Source organism: Xenopus tropicalis, chromosome 9 (genome assembly GCF_000004195.4).
Source record: "Xenopus tropicalis strain Nigerian chromosome 9, UCB_Xtro_10.0, whole genome shotgun sequence".
Classification (NCBI taxonomy): Eukaryota; Metazoa; Chordata; class Amphibia; order Anura; family Pipidae; genus Xenopus; species Xenopus tropicalis.
In genome coordinates this window covers 32702771-32724184 of record NC_030685.2, presented here as the reverse complement: position 1 = coordinate 32724184, position 21414 = coordinate 32702771, and the positions used below count along the sequence as shown (strand labels likewise).

The following is a 21414-nucleotide window of genomic DNA, read 5'->3' as shown; positions in this document are numbered from 1 at the left end:
CCTTGCCTGAGTATTAAACATGAAGCAGTGTAGCAGACTACCTGTGTGTAGCTCAGGTTATATTATTTGTAGAGATGTGATGGAGCTTCTTATAAGCACTGCCTTCTTTTATTAAATCAGCAATCTGTTTTCAAGCATTCAGCATGGAAAGACTTTCCAACAACCTTGACAGGAACATGCCATGGATCTTTTTTAGCACCAGCAACAGTTCAGTCTTGTATATGACATTAGTTTCATCCCCACCAGCTGTAGTCAGGATGTTATAAAACTCTGTACAAACACACACACAAACATAGAGGAGTGGCCCATTCTACTTGCTGAGGATGCTGAGGGCACATGGGAAAATTCATCTGTTCTGTCTGCATTTTCCATCTCCCAGGAGAGGTGAGAGGGTCTGCAGCCTTGCTATCCTTTGCAGATGTTTCTATGGTTACAACTTCAGCTAATTTCCAGGCTAAGGTCTGTCCTTTAGAGCTCAGCCTACACAATACACAGATGCCCCACTCCCTCCCCTTTCTATCTGATGGTTTACTAGCAAGCATCAGCTCTCATCAGAAGGCCAAGGGTCACACTGATGATTTCCCCAGACTGGGAGAAACATGGTTTCTCAGACGTTTCAAATACAGTATATTACATGGCAGTAACTCCTATGTAAACGGCCACCATATGTTCATTGGATTTGTTTTTGTGCCACTCTCCTGCTTTTCCTAAAGAGTAAAATAAATACTGCCACATTGCTTATGTCAGTATATGATAGAATATGTAAGGTTGCCAGTCTCATAGGTAAATCTGCACCAGATTGGACTGTAATATTGTCCCTATATAAAACGAAAATGTTCATAGAATGGGTCCACAGAACATCTCTGATTGTTTGCATATATGTATATCAGTGGTAGCAGCTATATTTTTAACCCTAATATGTCTCACAGACATAACTACCAAACGGATATAGAAAAAAACATTTTAATATATATATAATGTTCTGTGCAGGCTAAAAGCTACATGTTGTGGTAAAGAGGTTTTCAGAACTAATGGATTCATGTGCCTCACAAAATATATCAGGTCCCTCATAGCTTATAACAAGGATGCAGATATATTCTGTATAAAAATACAGTCATAATAGCCAAGGTGCTATATAGTTGCAGAATATTGAAGATGAGACAATGCTCACCCCAACCCCACCCCCACTGTGAATACCCCTAGACCTGTAAGACTGCATTCAATCCCCATAGGAACCAAACCCCACAGCTTGGGGACCTCAGACTTTAATGTTGTATTTGTACTTTATATAGCTAATAATTTGAACAAGAGATTATTTCACTATAGTATAACAGGTATTCAGTTCACATGGGCTGTTCTTCTGGGACATTGTGTGGGGACCACATGCAGAAAAAAACCTCTGCCAGGATACATTTGAAGGAAACCAGTCTTAACACCTAGAGAGAGATACTGACCTTTTCAGAGCTACCAGTATAATAAAATAATTTCCTTGCTATATTATGAAGCACGGCAGGGACACAGCCATCAGCCAAAGGAATGAAAACACAGGGGGATGGAGAGGACTGTTTGCGAATGAGAACTGTGTCGCAAGGAACAGGGATCCTATCTTACATTAAAAGACTGGGGAATATTAAATTATTGTGCCTTATTTAGTTAGGCAAAATGGCTAGTGGGAGAATGTTCCAGGCAGCAGATTGAAGGATAGGATCTTGGCAGCAATAGCAGACACAATGGTCTGGCATAACTGACAAATGCATGTGCATGTGATATTCCTTTATAGGGGATTTGATGAGTTGCAGCAAAAATATTCTTAGGTAGTATTCTACACTATTCTACACAAAAGAGCCGATCTATGAAACCTATACCTGTATTTTATTATATACAAGCCTGTAGGACTTACTGTATGTTTATCTTGGTCATCCCAATTGGGGCTAACTCATGACTATCTTAAAATCCTTAGAGAACTAACTTCCAGTACTTGGGGAAACAATAATAATAATAATTAACTGAATTATGAATCACTTACACATTTAGTGTCACACAAAAGGCATGTTATATCATCTATACAATGAGAGGGGCCTTGACCTACTAACACCTAATCACATCTACATTAAAGCAGAGTTCAAGATGTTAGAGGGGCAATTTATGAACGATTTTATTTGTCATGAGTCTTCTTAATGGCACCATGGTAACCAAATCCCCAGAAACTCTGGTAATGAGGCCCTTGATGTGAAGTCCACTTGGCTAGATTAACATACAATGCAGTGGTTTGTGTAGGCTATTGATACTGCTTTTTCTTTTACTTCTTAGGGCTCTGGCACACGGGGAGATTAGTCGCCCGCAACAAAACTCCCTGTTCGCAGGCGACTAATCTCCCCGAGTTGCCTTCACCTGCCATCCCACCGGCGAAAATGTAAGTCGCCAGTGAGATGTCACACACGGCGGTGCGATTTTGTGCAAATCGCCGAAAAAGCCTTGCGAGGCAACTTCGGCGATTTCCGCGAAATCACGCCGCAGCGTGTGCCATCCCACCGGCGACTTACATTTTCGCCGGTGGGATGGCAGGTGAAGGCAACTCGGGGAGATTAGTCGCCCGCGAACAGGGAGTTTTGTCGCGGGCGACTAATCTCCCCGTGTGCCAGAGCCCTTATAGTAACTAGTTGGTGGTACAGTGAGGCTAGGTCTCATTTTTAGCAATTACTAAATCAATACAGAAGGGCTCTGCTCTACTACTGCAGAAAGAAAAGAACAAGGACATCTTTTCTACAGCCTGCTGAAACACAACACCAAAAATGTTATACATCTTAAATTTTATCAAGATATGGAATTTGGATTTATATTTTGTTACATTGTGTATTTTATCACCGCAAGTTCAATGTTATAGCAGACAATTTTTAAATTGGATGCAGTATTATTCATTTTCCTTCTCTGCTCCAATCATCGAGGGATCTGAGTGTGCATGACTAATGCAGGAAGTACAAATCTACATTCCTTAAATATACAATATTCATTTGTAAAAGCGACTAGAACATATTGTAAATTAGCAAGAGGCATTTATTATTAGCAATGACAGCTCTGCTAGCGGCTATGTGTAACTCATTACAGGTCATTCACATTAGCTGGTGTTACTGTTTAACATTGCCAAAGTGCCTCTGAATTCGGTTCTGGTCTTCTACCACTCCATTTAACTCCATTCAAATGAATAGGACTGAAATGCTTAGGGAAAGTGGTAGCTAATGGTTTCTCTGCATGCGTGAATCATATGCCTAGTGATGTATAAAGCAATTTTTTAATGTTTTCTGTCGAGATTTGAACATGAAGGCAAAAATCTTTCAATCCACTGGGCTCAATGTTTGTTTCAGCTCCCATAAGCCAGCATCAGAGAGGTAGCTTAGGACTGATATTTTGGATTTATAGATACATTTCTTTTTTTAACTGGTTTGTAGTTACTATTTGTAGGGGAATATGCGCAGAAAAACTGATCCCCCTGCTATGTGCTTCACATAGCTAATACATTGATGAGCAGTGAATGGCAATGATAACTACAGGTATGGGGTCCATTAAGTGGAAACCCATCTACCATAGATTCCATTTTAATCAAATAATTTTTGTTTAAAAAAATTAATTTCCTTTTTCTCTGTAATAACAAAACATGACCTTGTACTTGATCCCAACTAGGATATAATGAATCTTTATTGGAGTTAAAACAATCCTTTTGGGTTTAATTAATGCTTACATGATTTTTAATAGACTTACGGTATAGAGATCCAAATTATGGAAAGATCCCTTATCTAGAAAATCTCAGGGCCCAAGCATTTTCGATAACAGGCCTCATACCTGTTTTTACACTGTATTTAAAAAATGCCCAGCATACTTAAATATCTGTACAAACATATACAGATATACAATTATGGAAAAATAGAATCTTATCCACAAGAGCTTACAGTTAAGAGAGGTTGAGGAACAGATGAAGCCCAAGGAGATGGTTGGTAGAAATTACTGGATTGGTTTGTTTGTGTTCAAAAATGTTGTCAAAAATCAAAAACATTATTTTTAATATTTTCCAAGCATAAGCATTGAACATACACTACCTTTTTTTGATTTGGGTAAATAGGCATTTAAAAGGTTAGAATACCCCCTTGTTTGACTTGAATTTAATAAATAGGGCTTGTGCAGAATGAGCTTTTTGGCTATCATTTTAATTGCCAAAAATCTATGTTTTTTTCTTAAGTTAAACAGGGCAAACAGGGAAGAAAAGCTACTCCATGTTTGGTCCCTGCAAGGAAGGTATAATTATATTTTCAGCGAAAGAGGGTGATCGAGTTGCCAAGGGACAAAAAAAAAAATGAAAAAAAGGAACCGCTCATAAAGATGAAGTTCTACTGCTGCAGCCAATTGGTTTATTTGAAACCTTAGAGAACAGCACGCAATGCAAGTTGTTATAGGCTTGAATGAAAAGTTAAGTTTTAAATCATGATTTCAAATCTAGAGTTTCTGGGAGTGTCTTCTTGGATGGAGGGGGAGCGCCAGAGGACTGGTGCAGTAATTGAGAAGTCCTAGATGCAAGCTTGAAAAGAAGAATTCAGTGGGGTGGAGAGAAGGAGGTCATGCACAGAATGAAGGATATATACTGGGGCTCACTTGGTAGTTAGAGAGGGGATGTATGGTGGTGCAACATTATTGAGTGCTCTGTAAGTGAGTAAAAGGTTTTTAAAGTGAATTCTGTGAATGGCAGATGGCAACTGCAGGCACTGGCAGAAAGTTTTCATGATAGGTTGGAGTGAGATCAATTTAGACTGTAGTAGGGATGCACCAAATCCAGGATTCGGTTCGATATTCGGCCAAGGTTTGGCCTTTTTTCGGCAGGATAGTAAGAGCAGAGTCAAAAGTGTCCTCTGAAGTTGGGAAACTGGGGTTATATGATTGTAAAGGAAGGGGCAGAGGGGGCAACTGTATCAGTGGTAGGGTTGTCACCTTTAACTTGGTTATTGGCCAGATTATTGTTTGGGTTTTACAAGGCTGAAACCCAAACAGACAGTTGAGACCAAACAGCCCTAAGAAAAACTGGACTGTTTGGCTTAAAACCAAACAGGTGATAACCCTAGTCAGTAGCGGTGATCCATGTTTCAGTGCTTCTTATAAACAAAAAAAAAACCCTGGATATAAGTCATGCAACACAGTTAGTTTGTTACATACTGAGGCACATCATAGGAGAGCAAAAGTTGCTGGAATTATTTCAATTTTCACAAGGCTGTCTGTGTTTCAGTGATTTGATAGGAGTGTGGTGGGAGCACAAGCGGGATTGGGTGCATGTAGGAGCATGGATTGGAAGGGGAGGGATGATTTTGGTGAGATATAAGTGCCACGGAGAAGAGATGTGAATGGGATTTGAATGTTTGTGGAGTAAGGGAGTAAGAGATCTCTGAAAAGAGAAATTTTCATGGGAGCAAATATCCTGTGATCCCTCCACCACAGGGCTGTGAAAAACAGATCATCACATAACTATAACATACTTCATTTAATATGCTGTCTGTCTTGAAAAGTAAAAAAAAATGTGTAGGAATGTGTTAGATTGGGATCTTTGCTTTTGTGAGATGTGGGGAGTTGTTAAATGGTTAATGAAAGTATTCAGCTGGCTGTTGCTGATCAGTTTGATATTCTCTATCCAAACAGTCCAGAATGCTATCAGCCTCTCAGAACTAATGTAAATCCAAAAACTGCATGTGAATTCTATGGTATAGTTATTTACTATGATTTATTGCACAGTAAATGATCACTAAACTGGTTTTGTCATTTGTCATATTTTTTTTATTTGCTTCATTCTGGATATCAAAAAGGACAGCTGGAACCTATTAACGAGGTGAGTTCATTTGACACCTTGGGTTATCTCAATGATCATGCTCTGGGCTGGAGATTGTACTGTCTGTGTCTGTAAATGGTGTTTATTGATCATTAGCCAAACTGAAAACAAAATGAAAATATTATAAAAGGGTAAAAGAACTGACACGTTAACTCCTAAAAGTACATTCCAAAATCCCCCATACCAGGGAAGGTTTATAAGTAATGTGTCTAGATTTCATGCCCCTCCTTTATTTCAGTGTCTTTACCTGGCATTCATGTTGTTATACACTATGTGGAGATCTTAATATACACAGGAAACAATACTTAATGCCAAACCCTTTGGCTGAAGGCACAAATGTGTCTGGTACATCACACTGACTTAATGTAGACCGTCTGAAAGCTCTAGTACAAGTGTTTTTAGGCCTTTTGTGCCCTTAGCATAAGTATTTGCCCACATTAGAGGTTTACTTTTGACTGTTACTATATTTAAGAGTATGGGACTTCCCCACAGAGTTAATCATCTAAGGCTGATGCCACACCAGGCGTAGGGCTGATTTTTTCGGCAAGCGGAAAAACGCTTGCCGAAAATTCAGCCCTACGCCTGCTACTTGTGCCTGCACCCGAATGAATGAGATACGCTCGGGTGCAGGCACATGTAGCTGATATACGCATGAAAACGCGAGACTTTGAATTCTCTCGCGTTTTCATGCGTATATCGGCTACATGTGCCTGCACCCGAGCGTATCCCATTCATTCGGGTGCAGGCACAAGTAGCAGGCGTAGGGCTGAATTTTCGGCAAGCGTTTTTCCGCTTGCCGAAAAAATCAGCCCTACGCCTGGTGTGGCATCAGCCTAAGCTAGCATCCAGTTTATTGGGCAATTAGTCTTTTGCTCAAGGCAAAAAAGGGGTTATGTAATAAAAGGCACTAAGATTGCCTTGTAGCAGTAACCCATAGCAACCAATAAGATGTTGGCTTTTAAACAGGTGACAAGAAAATTCTACCTGCAGATTGGTTGCTGTGGGTTACTGTACCTGGGCAAACATAGTACCTTTTATTACATATGGGGAAAAGAGTTATACTTTAATCCAGGCCTCCATGAGTCAAATATTAATGCTGGAAAAACTTTATTACTGATAATCTGGATCAATATATTTTATACTTTTTACATTTCCATTTTTAGATATTATTTTGCCTTTATTTCTTCTATTTCTAGGTTTACGCAGCTAATGTTTTATTAGTATTTTATAAAAAAAAAAAACAGAATGGTTTTTACTTGAATAAAGAAAGTCAGACAGAAATCAAATATGGGAATCACAGTACTCCTGTTCTGATGGATTACAGTTCTGTATTTCATAAAACATGGCAAGAATGATAGCTAGTCAGTTATGTTGCCTGACAGGCCTTGAAATAAATGATGTTCCTTCTCCCTGCTTCTGGCACAGGGTTTTCTATCCAAAATCTCTGATTTGCTGCTGTGCCGATGGACGTGCAGAAATTGCTGTCAAAAGTGCTATGAATGCAGTTGCTGCCAGTCAAGTGAAGATGAAGTGGAAATCTTGGGGCCTTTCCCTGCACAGACGCCACCATGGCTGTTAGTATGAAAAAGATGCAACATTTTAATGACTCAACAGAAATTGACAAAAACAAAACATATTAGATGGAGGTAGTGAGCTTTGATACCACTGAGGTTCGTTATCACATAGAGTTAGTAACAGTTACTTAAGGCAAAGACAGGGCCAACATCAGAAGAGAAAGGGGTGCAGTGGGCCGAAGGGTTAAATTACAGTACTCTATTCATAAAATACAGCAAACTGAGAAATAATGATTTGATAAATATGTAAGCAGCAAATCACTTTCTTTCATTTTCATTATACCAGTTGTTTGTGGCATAAAGACACACACAACATTAGTAAGGGCAAGATTAACTTTTTTAAAAGAGGGCAATTTAATGAATTACACACAAATAATGCTATGCAGATTACAAGTGCTAGTTCCTTAGAAGAAGAAAAAACAGTAAATTGCAGTTATGATTAACATGCACTTACTGTATATTGTCCTTGGCATCACTTTGTAAGTAAGTAACCCCCAGCAATATTACATTCTTTAATTGAGGTAAAGAAAACACAAATGTATCTCCTACAATATGCTGCAATGTGTGATATTAACACAAATATACCCTGTCTCTAAACAAATGTAAAAATATTAACCCATTTACACTGAGCTCACCATTCAAAGATCCTCCTTTAGAGAAATGGTACACAATGTTTTTTTACTACTTGTGTGAGTTCGGCAGCAAAAAAATATTCTAAACTGCCCTTTCATTGACTTTACCAAGTCAGCGGAGGAACAATGCAGCATTTGGCCACCCGTCTCATAGATAGGAATTATATAAATTACAAAATACTCTGAATTATTCTATGTGCCATAGCCCTTAATGACTTTGATGAACAGATCTCTACTCTACTTTCATCCATAGGGTAAGCAATCGTAGTGAAGACAAGGAAGGTGATTCGGATAATACAACAAGTGAGCCTCCTGCAACCCCACAGGATACTTCCCCTGATAGGAGAAGGTCATCATCTGATACATCAAGATCTACATACAGTCTCACCAGGCGCATCTCAAGTAAGATGGTCACCCATTGCATCTACTGTTGCCCAGCCTAGGGTATATAAACTTCCAAATGAACATCTTTATTACAAACATTCATGCTTTAAGCACTGATAAAGAGTTAAGCTTTCTGCACATCATATTATTTTAAGAATGACCCTATACTCATAGCTAAATATTTTTAGATACATTTTCAGTAAAATCTAGAAAGCTGTAAATGTTTTAGGCATATTTTATTAAGATTTGAAGTCCCTACTAGAGTGCATTACATGGGGTTGGAGGAAAGAGGAAACCAAATTTTCCCTTTTCACATTTGTGCTGTGCTTCTTACTAACATATTGTGGCTAATTGGTTGTCTTTTAAATACAGTACAATGAATTTATTGTATCTTACAATTATGTTATCACACATCATCAAAGCATATAGGAATTTTAGAATTAAGGCTACATCATCTTTAGCAATAGTAGGCATTTTGGAACCGATATCTTGATAGCATTGTAATTAAATCTTTGTACTTGTTGTTTACTCCTAGGTTTAGAGTCAAGAAGGCCAAGCTCTCCGTTAATTGATATTAAACCCATAGAATTTGGTGCATTAGGAGCCAAAAAAGAAATAGTCCAACCAACGGTACTACGAAAATCATATACACCAGAGGACTATTTTAGAAAATTTGAACCCCGCCTATACTCCCTTGATTCTAGTAATGATGATGTAGACTCACTGACTGATGATGAAATTCTAACAAAGTACCAGTTAGGTATGCTGCATTTTAGTACTCAGTATGATCTGCTGCACAACTATCTAAATGTCAGGGTGATAGAAGCCAGAGACTTGCCACCGCCAATATCTTATGATGGTTCAAGACAGGACATGGCTCATTCAAATCCATATGTAAAGATCTGTCTATTACCAGACCAAAAAAACTCAAAGCAAACAGGCGTCAAACGTAAAACCCAGAACCCAGTATTTGAGGAGAGGTACACCTTTGAAATCCAATTTTTAGAAGCCCAAAGAAGAACTCTGCTGTTAACCATAGTGGATTTTGATAAATTTTCACGACATTGTGTTATTGGAAAAGTTGCAATGCCACTGAATGAAGTTGACCTTGTTAAAGGAGGACACTGGTGGAAAGCCATCATTCCAAGCTCTCAGGTAAACTTTGTCCAATTATAATTATTGCTTTTCATTCTTGCAACAAATACAGTACCTTGTTATGAATGCAGAATGTTATTAAGGGTAAATGCATGATTGTAATTGTACAGGTATGGGACCCGTTATCCAGAATGCTCGGGACCTGGGGTTTTCCGTAATTCGGATCTTCTACCTTAAATCTGCTAAAAAAATTAATTAAATCGTATTTAAACCCAATAGGATTGTTTTGGCTCCAATAAGGATTAATTATATCTTAGTTGGGATCAAGTACAAGGTACTTTTTTATTATTACAGAGAAAAAGGAAACCATTTTTAAAAATGTGAATTATTTGATTAAAATGGAGTCTATTTGAGATGGCCTTTCCATAATTCGGAACTTAGACTTTGGATCCACATAAGTCATTTCTGGAAGCAGAGATATTTGGTAGCAAAACTCCGCAGGGGCTCATAAAGACTTTGGTCTCTATCATGGAATTTATAAAGGCCACACCTTCTTTAGGGGGATTGTAATAAAAGCGGTGGTTAAAATGGCATCTTTGCAAATATTTAGCGCTGCTCGCAATGTAATACTAAACTAAACATGTACTACATTGCAAATATTAAATACCTGCTTGAAGATGGCGTGAATCTTAACACAAAATAGGTTCAAATGTTTTATAACATACACTGCGCATTTATGCAAACAAAAAAAATTCCGCAATTGCAAACTTACAGTTGCAAGACATGCAAAGGGTTCACAAATGGTATTTTTCTGTTGCACAAAGGCAACATTTAATGCAAAGCTAAAATTTGTTAAAGTTTTTTAAGTTACCGACATATGTTACATTCCCGAAGATCCTTCTTTAACAATTAAGTAAATAAATGCTACAAATTGGAATCTTGAAATTACCATTTAGCATTTGTTCCATTTTAGACTTGATCTGGTCTTGTCTTTGTGTAGGCTACTCAGGTGCATTAACACCTTGGGGCAGATTTAGTAAGACACGAAAGCTCCTTGCGCATTTTCCCGATTTTTTTTTTCACGCCCGCGTGACTTTTTCGTATGCTTGTGCGAAAAATTCGGAAAGTTTCTGCCACTGTTTACAATCGTTCAGTACAAAAATTTGGTGGTTTTCGCATCGCCAATACGATATTATCGTGACTAATACGATTTTTTGTAAGCATTTTCGTGATATTTGGGATCTTCAAAAATTATCGTATCCAATCCAAATTTTTCCCATTCGGGATTCAAACATGTTTTAATGAATCGGCCCCCTTGGCTACATTTAATATGTTTCTTGGATACATTTAACATATTTTCGCCTATGTTTAACATATTTCTGTCCACCATTTTTCCACCATTGAGAAAAATATAGGAAAAATGTGATGTTATCAATATGCTTTACAGTATGCAGAAATGTGTTTGCATTGCTGTATTGGCTTTACACCCAACTAAGCCTTATGCATTTGCTGTAGACTCCTTTTTCTGTTTTGTTGTACCACAAACATAATGCATAATCTGCTTTGCTTTTTCAACTATGGCTTCACTGTCTTACCAGACAGATTTATGGGATGCCTTGTACACTGTTGGCAACTACTTTGATCATTTATGGTCATAAAGCCGCAAAGGAATACATTTTTTACCTCCATTATCTACCTGTGATGGAAGAATGAATATTTGTTATGGTGGTACCACACAGCTCCTTAATGCATAATAAAGGTATGAGATCCCTTATCCGGAAACCTGTTATCCAGAAAGCTCCAAATTACGGAAAGCCCATCTCCCATAGACTCCATTTTAATCAAATAATTCTGAATTTTAAAACTGATTGTACAAGTAATAAAACAGTACCTTATAATTGATCCCAACTAAGATATAAATAATTCTTATTGGATGCAAAACAATCCCATTGAGTTTAATTAATGTTTATTTGATTTTTTAGTAGACTTTAGGTGTGGAGATCCAAATTACAGAAAGACCCCTTATCCGGAATACCCTTGATCCCATTCATTCTGGATAATGGGTCCTATACCTGTACAGTAAATATTTCAGCTGTATGTTGAGGGGCATATTTATTATAGTCCATAAGCTTTATCTAGAGTGGGGTTTAATAACTAGTGTTCATGACACTATAGTCAGAAATAACATCAGACCCTCTGAGAATTATAAAGATGATAATGTTATATGGATAAAAAAATGGACATAGACTCACTTAAACAATATGGAAGTGTAATATTGTGCCACCCCAAGGGCTCCCCACACCACTAGATTAGGGGCCCCAGCCACTCGACCACTGCCATCCCCCCAGTGTGCATAGCTCATATTTACCTAGGCATGAGCGGGGGAGGGAGGGTAGTGGGGAGAAAAAAAAATACAACAATTGGTAAATCTTGTTTGAATACATGAAAGAAACTCTAACTGAAAATATCATTTTAATAATGGACCCAATAAAACAAACCTTTGTTTTCCTACTTCCTATAGTGTTTCTTATAGCCTTCATCCAACCTGCATTTTTAAATATAACATATGAAATATAATTTTTTTAGGAAAATAAATTGTTAATGTCTTATCTGTACCAATGTACTTTTTCTTATTGACTTTCAAGGCATGCATTGATTGTAGATTTGCTAATGGTACTGCAAGGCTAAATAAAGAGAGGGGGCAGGCCTGAGTGACTACATCTTTAGAACTCTTAGCAGCAGCAATACACTTACCTTATCGATAATTTAGGGACTAAAATTCTAGATTGAATGATACACATTATGACAGAAAGCAGGAGGAAACCATATCCAGTAGATATGTCCCAGCTATAACAAGAGCATAAAACAATCCTTCTGTTCGAAACTCCAGGCAAGTCAGTTCCTTGCCATTATTGCCATTTCTTTTACTTTGATCAGTGTAATGGTGGCATTCTTCCCTTCTTTATTACATTCCATTTTCTCATTGGTCTGAACATTGTACAACATGTACAGTCTATCAGCTAACAGCATTGAGTTCAGGCAATTAATTTTTAAACAATACCTTGTGGTTTTCTGTATTCAGGAAATTAGTCTTTTCTAATATAGGATACGTTCAGTGGACTATTCTTTAAGTGATGAACAAAAGGTATAATATAGCAATAATATGCTAAAAAGGTGCTGTATTGGATGAATCCCATATATCTCACAAATGGGGCAAGGTTCTATTAATATCAACTTTTGCATTAATAAGGTCCTATTATTATTATAAACAAGCATTTATAAAGCACCAATATATTCCACAGCACTTTACATTAGGAAGGTGTAAACAGTGTTGGACTAGCCCACCAAGATACCAGGAAACTCCTGGTGGGGCCAGCTGTTATTGGGCCCTCCTGTTCCTAACCATTTGGCCTACTTCATGGTCATTCCCTATTTATGAATGAGAAGAAAGAGAGGAGAAAAAGAGGAGAAATAGATGAAAGGATAGATGCTAGCATGTAAATAAAAGAGACTTGGAGAATTAAGTGTTTGAGTGAGGAAAGAAGGAAATATTGTTTGGAGAGTGGGCCTAGGGTCTATGGTTTTCTGGTGGGCCCCTGGGGTCCCAGTCCAACACTGGATGTAAACTTCAAACTGGGTTTCCAGCACATAAGAACTTGATGGGATTAGGTGATATATGCTCATTGGATTTATTCTAGGGCAGGGTTGGACAACAAATTCCTTTCACAAAGATTTGTCTAAACCTAATTTAAATATTCACATTTGCGCATTTTTATAAAACTTCTTCACCCAGAAAGAAAAATGAATGGCAGTTTAATGAATACTGCACAAAGTGTTGGGATTTTGCAAAGTAGTGAAACGATTCCTGAATATGGTTCATTCCAGTTATAGAAAGTAATGTCTCATGGATGAAAAGGGTTATGCCATTTATTATAGTAGATTTTGTGAAATGTACCTAATTGTTTGTTGATTCAGGAAGGTGAAAAATGTTCAGAGTGGGGGAAAAAATCCTTCCTGACTCCTAAGAGCAGAGATCCCCAACCTTTTATACCCGTGAGCCACATTTAAATGGAAAAAGTGTTGGGGAGCAACACAAGCATGAAAAAGGTCCCTGGGGTGCCAATAAGAGTTATGATTAGCTACTTGTGGACTGGAAGCCTACAGAAGGCTCTGTTTGGCATTATACTTGGCTTTTATGCAATAAAAACTTGCCTCCTTACCAGAAATTCAAAAATAAGCACCTGCTTTGAGGCCTCTGGGAGCAACATCCAAGGGGTTGGGGAGTAACATGTTGTCCCAGAGCCACTGGTTGGGGATCACTGCCTAAGAGGGTAATTGAACCAGCCCCTGAATCAACTTTCTACTAGGACTAATTTCATTAACTTGGTATTTTTTGGAATCCCCTAAAATCATTTGCAGTTGTACTCTTACCACATTTTTAGCAGATCTACTAGCCTTAGCATTGAACTTTAGAAACCAAAGAGCAGTAATTACAAGCTTAGGCACAGGGAAAAAGTACAAGTTCCAACCCCAAGTGCCAGTTTAAAATTGCTACTTCTTGAAGTCACGTAAGCCCATAGATGGTATTTCCAAATGTATTGGAATGTAAATGTATTACTGTTTATAACAAATGCCAATATACAGTATGGTTTGATTCTCCCAGGATAATGCACTGAAAACTGAAATATGGTTGAATTTTTGATTTTCACTGGTAATAACATAATAACATATAATAATGTGTGCTGTTATCACTGTAATTTAAAATGCAAGCATTGCATTTTGGGTAAAAAAAATGCATTAAGGGTTAGCAAACATAATACTAAAGCTCATTTTCCTAATAAAACACCAGGTCTGATCTGGCATTACTTGTTGGTGTTATTTTCTGTAGTGCCCACTGGGGCACTGGAAGAAAGCTCAGTGGGCATGGCCCTGTTGGTAACTGTTGGGTTAACCAGAAACAGAAGCTTGGGATCTGCTAGTGACTCCCTCCTTGTAAACACTTACATTTTGCTACATTGTGATTAATCAGTTTCCATGACGAGCAATATAGCAGCTCCTGTCATAGCTCTCATTCAAACTAATGGATGTTATGGCTAGAACAGCAGGGTTGTATTGCCGGGTAGGAAAGATCATTGTCGTTGTCTGTTGCATGTAGGAGGAAACACAATAACTAAACATAGGAATATTGCTTTCTGTGGTTCTTTTAAATGGATCAGAGTAAATCAGTTCATTTTGGTTTGTAATTTACAGAAATTCATAGGGATTTATGCAGTTTTGAGATGTTTTCTCACCTGCATTAATTTGTCATTTAAGCTCCTGCAAGACTTTATTATATATTATATAAATATTTCTTATTATTATAAACGTGTTTAGATTGTAAGCTTAATTACCAGTGCCCTCTTTACCTCCTGTATCGATCAGTATTTGAATGTAATTTATGTGTTTGATTTATACGTACTTCTATTGTACAATGCTGTGGAATAGGGTGGCATATTATAAATACATATTAATGCTTTAATGCAAGCCACACCAGACACTAGAAGAAGAAGAAGATGAATTATAATTTTGATACTTAAGAAATGCTTCTACCAGAACAAGAACATAAATTACTACTTTCTTTACTAAAAACCCTATTTCCAGAATAAGATCTTCATTTTTCTAAAATAGATTTGGCTTTTTGCAGTATTTTTTAACTTTATCTAAAATGTATCATTTTTGTGTAATCCTCCTAGTCTTACGCATTTTTTAAATTATACTGAAACTTTCATCATGTTTCATAAAATGATGAAACATGGAACCATATCTACAAGTATTACAGGCCTATCTTACTGCTCTCTACAGTTTATTTTTTCACTTACAGTAAAAGTCTCATCAGCAGTAGAGTTCTAGCAGTTTTTCTTTAGATATTTCATTGACATAACTGATATTTAATATCCTTTCTTTTACATTTACTTACAGTTTTTTCAAACACTAGCTCTGGGGAAGACTAGGGGCCTGACTGTAAATGTTCTAATGGATTTTATCTGTATAGTGCGATACAATCTATTTATAACTAGATATAAGCCAATGTTTTTGCCAGGCAGGGATTTGCAGGCATGGTGTTTCTCCAGTGGAGAATTTTTCATGAAACAGCAGGAAAAAAAACCGCAGTAAAAAATTTCACCTCAAAAAATGCCTTGAAAAAAATACGCACTTTCACTTTAATGCATTTAGAGTGAGAAAAAATGAGAAACATGCCCAATGCACAGTGTATTTGGAACACCCATTGACTTCAATGCACTTTGCAAATTTTTTACCATTTCTCAAATTTTTCACAGTTTCGCAAATTCTTCCAAATTTTTGCAAAGTTATTGGCGAAACAAAACGTCACACGTTCGCTCATCACTATTTATAACCACTAAAGGCAAATCAGATGGTAACATATTTCCAAAATTTTCATTATTCTAACTGCAGTAGGTCAGTACCGGCTAACTGCTGGCTGGTTGCTATGGGATGCAGAACTACGTAACTCGCAGCACAGTTGCCTTTGTTAAATAATGGTGCATGTAGCTTTTAAATTATCCAATAATGCCATATCTAGATTTATTTTAATATGTTTTTCTGGGGCACTTACTGTATATACTTAAGAAACTCTTTTCCCAACAGCACAAAATACTTGCAGTACTAATGTCGAAAGCAAACAATTTAGCATCTCCCTGTTATGTGTTCTATGATCACAGTAAGCTGTTTCCTTGTCATTCCATGTCTGCTGAAGTGCAACGTAAAATAGAAAAATGCAAAAATTTGTTATACTTTAATAAGGCCGCTTTGTATGTCACAGATTCGGAATTGATACATTTCTGCATAGAGAAAAGGGTTTCTTATAATTGCATGTTCCATTAGGTCACACAAGCTAAAGGTATCATTATTAAATTAAATATTTACAAATTAATTTCTAATTAATTCAGAAATGTAGTGAGGACAAGCTGTCATTACGAGGGGCAGCTTTTAGTTTTATGAACGTGACTATGTGGAATTATTAGAAACACATATTATAATAGAGCTGGGCCTGGCTGACTCAGTGGCAAATAATAATGGATGCTATGCTCTGAATGGGTTTTGTTCTGCTCTTCTCAGGCTATGGCAAGCAACAATAGCAGATGTTTCAGTAGTTGCTATCTTGATAGATCACCTAGAGTTAATAACAATGCTCTTGCCAGGGATGTGACCATTGCAGTATCCAGGGAAACTAATGCACAATTCTAATTCTTCTTGCAGGCAGCTGTTTCTCTACAATTAAATTCAATTAGTAATCTAGCCAAACACCACAGCCTTTTACCAGTTTCTTTGATACTAGATAGGGCCATATGATTATTAAATATCATGCTTAAAATTATCTTTAGACACTCATACTCTCCAAATGTTTCCTTTAAAGGGAAAGTATACCCCAATATTTCTACTTTAGTTGAAATAATTAAGCATACATTTTGCCTATAGTTTTTTTTTTATTTCTTTCGACAAACAGGACAAATCTAAGGGTAAAGACACATGGAGCTACTAGTAGCAGCTACTTGTCATGGCTACTAAAATAGACAATACTGATAATTGTCTCTATGTGTGTTTTAGCAGAGGCAATTTTCAGTATTGTCTATGGCAGAGTATTTTCTGGAATTTAGTAGCTGCTACTAAGTAGCTCCATTTGTCTTCACCCTTAAAGTCAAAATCAATATGTTGCTCATGGGGTTCAATGATCTAGTAGTCTTTCTGAAGCACCATTTTAGCATTGCAGGGCAGAAGTACGCAATATTTTAAATACTTTAAAACACTTTTATTATTTGGTGTTACTGTTCCTTTAGAGCAAAGATACACGGGACGATTAGTCGCCACAACTTTTTAAAAAGTCGTGGCGACTAATCTGCGCAAAGAAAATGCGTGCACGATTTGTCGCAGCGACAGAATTATTATCTATGGGTGAAAAGTCTGCGCGATTAGTCGCCATGACTAGGTTAATTGAAAGTTGCGATGACTAATCGTGCCATGTGTTTTCACCCTTAAATATAGATAGTAGTTTTTTGGTGTACCAGATCCTTCAGGATCTGCCATTGTGGGACACATTTATTATTCTCAAGTATATGTGCAATATTGTATGTTAATCAAGACTTTTCCAGCCAAGTCCTTTCTTCCATCAGTCTAATTTATGCAGAGGGAGAGCGTTATATAATCAAGGTGCTGTAGATCAGAGACAGTTCATAGGAGCCAACCAGAATATCTGGAGTGTGCTGCACGTGAAGATACATTTTTTCTTACATCATGCTCCATAATATGGAATAAAAAAAAACAAAAAACAGAAAACCAATGTGTATTTGCATTACATACAAGCAGAGAGGGACTTCCATTTGCCTTTACAGCTTGATGACACTGTTCACATCAGAGATCTGGGTTCTTCTTTTCATATCACTGAAACTCTGGTGCTAATAAGAACATAAGTAGAAATGCAATTAAGGCAATGTTAGATGCAAACTTGTGACAACAACATGCATCTTTACAAGGAAGCTTTTTGGGGGATAGTTTGGCTGACTTTTGAGACAACAATGATTAAGGCAAAAATCTTTACATGGAGTGTCTGTGAGATTTTCTCCTCAGTTAGGATTAACACCTGTCAAAAAGGTCCAGTTTTGGCATACGATATCTTGTTCTGAAAAAAGAGTTTTATAGGCAAACAAACATGCCCCAAATTGCTCATGACTAATGAAAATTTCTGGTTATACTGAGTCTTACTGGACTCTCTACTCGTTGCGCTTACTGTACAGGGGGTGATTGTTGGTGACGCAGTGGCTCTGAGATGGATATTTTGATTGTAGCAATATACTAGAACAGAGGCCAGGTAGAACTGTTCATTGAGGAACATCATATGTAAGTGCCCTGACAAATCTTGTGTTTATTAAATAATTAATATTCTACTAACTAGTCCTCAAACAAAACACATTCTTCAGCACATATACATTCTAAGGGTACAGTCACTTCCCTGGCTACTTCCAAGCCAAACAACATCCAGTCATACCTTGTATTGGGAGAAGATTTAAGACATTTCAGCAAAATGCAGCACAGGCAATTGTCCCCTCCTTAATATGTACAATGTGGGCGTTTGCTAATGCTGGAATGGTTGCTGAGGTTGTCTGTGCCTTTCCTTCCACGTTCGCTCTTGTACATTTTAGTATTAAACGCTGGTGTCCTGGATCACTGCTGTAGACAATGACCTATTAGCAGTGTCGGACTGAGATGGCAGGGGCCCACCAGAAAACCCTGGACAATGGGCCCACTCTCGAAAATGTAATTCCTCCTTTCCTCCCTCAAACTCTTTTTTATCCTAGTCTCTTTTCTCTACATACTATACACTATTCTTCCATCTATCATATATCCTTGTTCCCATACAGAAATAGGGAATGACCATGAAATAGGCTAAATAGATAGAAGCAAGAGGGCCCACTGACACCTGGGCCCACCGGGAGTTTTCCTGGTATCCTGAGGGGCCAGTCCGACACTGCCTATTAGTATCTACAGCAGTGATCCAGCACATACACAGTTTCCAAGGAACTCTGCGTGCCTTTAGGTAGAAGCTTAGGAAGCCATACTAACATTTATTTTTTTAATTTTTAATGAATCATATTTTTTAGTGCTAAAAATAGTGGATTACTCATTGTTCGAAAACACAAAAATGTGTAATTTATTAGGCATAAAAACCACAAAAAAACTATGCCATGTAAAAGTTGACAAGGTTATGTAGAAGTCAACTGGAGCTGTCCTAGGCAAATTGTTACAGTCTTTATAACATTGGTGGTATTAGAAGTTTTATTGATTTTTTCGGTTTATAAGCACAAGTATTATGAGGTTTTTATTCTTTTTCGTGTTTTGTTTCGTTTGTGCTTTTTATATTGAGATTTTTTAGTAAATAAGTAGACATTCATGTTTTTTTAAAGAGTGTAAAAGTGACTTTAGTCGAGGTTGGAAAAACTTCTAAAATGCCATGAATATAAATTTTGATGAATGTAACCCTTTCCACTCATTTCCACGTATGTGGAAAAAAAAAATCTGAAAAAAGTACGTGCAGGAAAAAGTTACGGAAATGTCACAAAAACTGCAACTTTTACAACTTAAGTTTTTTTTGCACAAAAGCCAGCATCAAAAATCCAAAAAGATTTGGAGCAAAGAAAGATCTTTCAGTTTTAAGGGGGAATTCTGCCATTGACTTCTACATGATCTTGACAAGTTTCAGATGGAGTATTTTCGGATTCATAACTGTCACAGTTTTGTCACATAGTAAATCACGGAAAAGTCACACCATTTTTTTTGGTGACTTTTAGCACTAAAAAATCTGAATTGAAAAAAAGTCAGAAAGTAACCAGGGCAGAGGAACAAAAGTATTTCCTGTGGGAAGCTGGAACGGTTTAGTTCTGATGGGATAGAAAAGTGAGTGACTTTTTGATGCAAGCAGGAAACCAATTATTATAAGCATAAATACTTTGAAATTGACTGCAGGTAGCTTCTAATGGATGCTACTCCTGTTTGCAGCCCAGGCTGCCCACTCCAGCAAGAGACTCTGCTTGCAAAAAAGAATTATCAACATTTTGATATAAATGCCTGTTCCATGGCTCCATGTTTTATTATTAATAATATACAAATTGTACAGTAAAATTATATACTCCTACCTATTTTTTTCAAAAACATCTGTTTGACAAATTTATCATAAAATGGCAACGGCATCATACATGAGTCAAGGTAATCTCACAAGGTGGTCAAAATTGATTTGGCCTCCCATGATAGACTGACACCACATTGTCTGGCTGCATTTGTTTCAACCAATTGTGAAAGGAGAAGGAAAGACTAATAAAGAGTTAATGTCAAGCTGCAGGCATACCTTCAGTTCTCTCAATAGTGCCCTTAAGTCTCCCCATATTTCACCTGTTCAGATCAGTGGCGTAGCGAGGGGGGTGCCGAGGGGGCCATGGCCCCGGGCGGCGTATCAGAAGGGGCGGCGGCGGCGGCTCCTTCTCTCTTACAGGCAACAGGCGCTTTTATAAGGTTGCGCCCGTGCGTATGACGTCACAAGTCAGCGACGAGGCGCAACCTTATAGAAGCGCCTGTTGCCTGTAAGAGAGAAGGAGCCGCCGCCGATGGTCTGTTGGGGGTATGTACTATGGGGGAAATTGGGGGCACTGTGTGGGGGCTACTGTCTATGGGGAAATTGGGGCACTTTCCATGGGGGGGGCCAGGTCTTTGTGGGGTATTGTGTATGGGGGCACTTCCTATTGGGGGCACTGTGTATGGGGCAATTGGGGCTCTGTGTATGAGGGCACTTTCTATTGGGGGGCAAGGTCTTTGGGGGGTATTGTCTATGGGGCAATTGGGGCACTGTGTATGGGGGCACTTCCTATTGGGGGCACTTTGTATGGGGCAATTGGGGGCACTGTTTATGGGGGCACTGTGTATGGGGGCACTTTCTATTGGGGGAACTGTGTATGGGGCAATTGGGGCACTGTGTATGGGGGCACTTTCTGTGGGGGGGGCAAGGTCTTTGGGGGTACTGTCTATGGGGGAACTGTGTATGGGGAAATTGGGGCACTGTGTATGGGGGCACTTCCTATTGGGGGCACTGTCTAAGGGCAATTGGGGGCACTGTGTGGAGGGGGCCGTCTATGGGGACACTGTGTATGGGGCAATTGGAGGCACTGTCTATGGGGAAATTGGGGCACTTTCTATGGGCAATTGGAGGCAATGTGTGTGGGGGGCACTGTGTATGGGGGTACTGTCTATGCGGCAGTTGTATGGGGGGACCGTGGCCAGAATAGCGTTAGGGGGGCCTGGCCAGCATAGTGTTAGGGGGCACTGTGGT

At 38.1% G+C, this 21414-nt stretch overlaps 1 protein-coding gene across 2 annotated transcripts in view; it reads left to right on the top strand.

Moving 5' to 3' along the window:
• syt17 (synaptotagmin 17) overlaps window positions 1-21414 on the top strand; it is a 54080-nt gene that overhangs the window by 7765 nt on the left and 24901 nt on the right. For both annotated transcript variants that reach the window (NM_001103008.1, XM_031892464.1), the window contains 4 exon segments: window positions 5843-5860; window positions 7286-7434; window positions 8320-8468; window positions 8986-9605. In NM_001103008.1, the coding sequence (NP_001096478.1) occupies window positions 5843-5860; window positions 7286-7434; window positions 8320-8468; window positions 8986-9605 (936 nt within the window).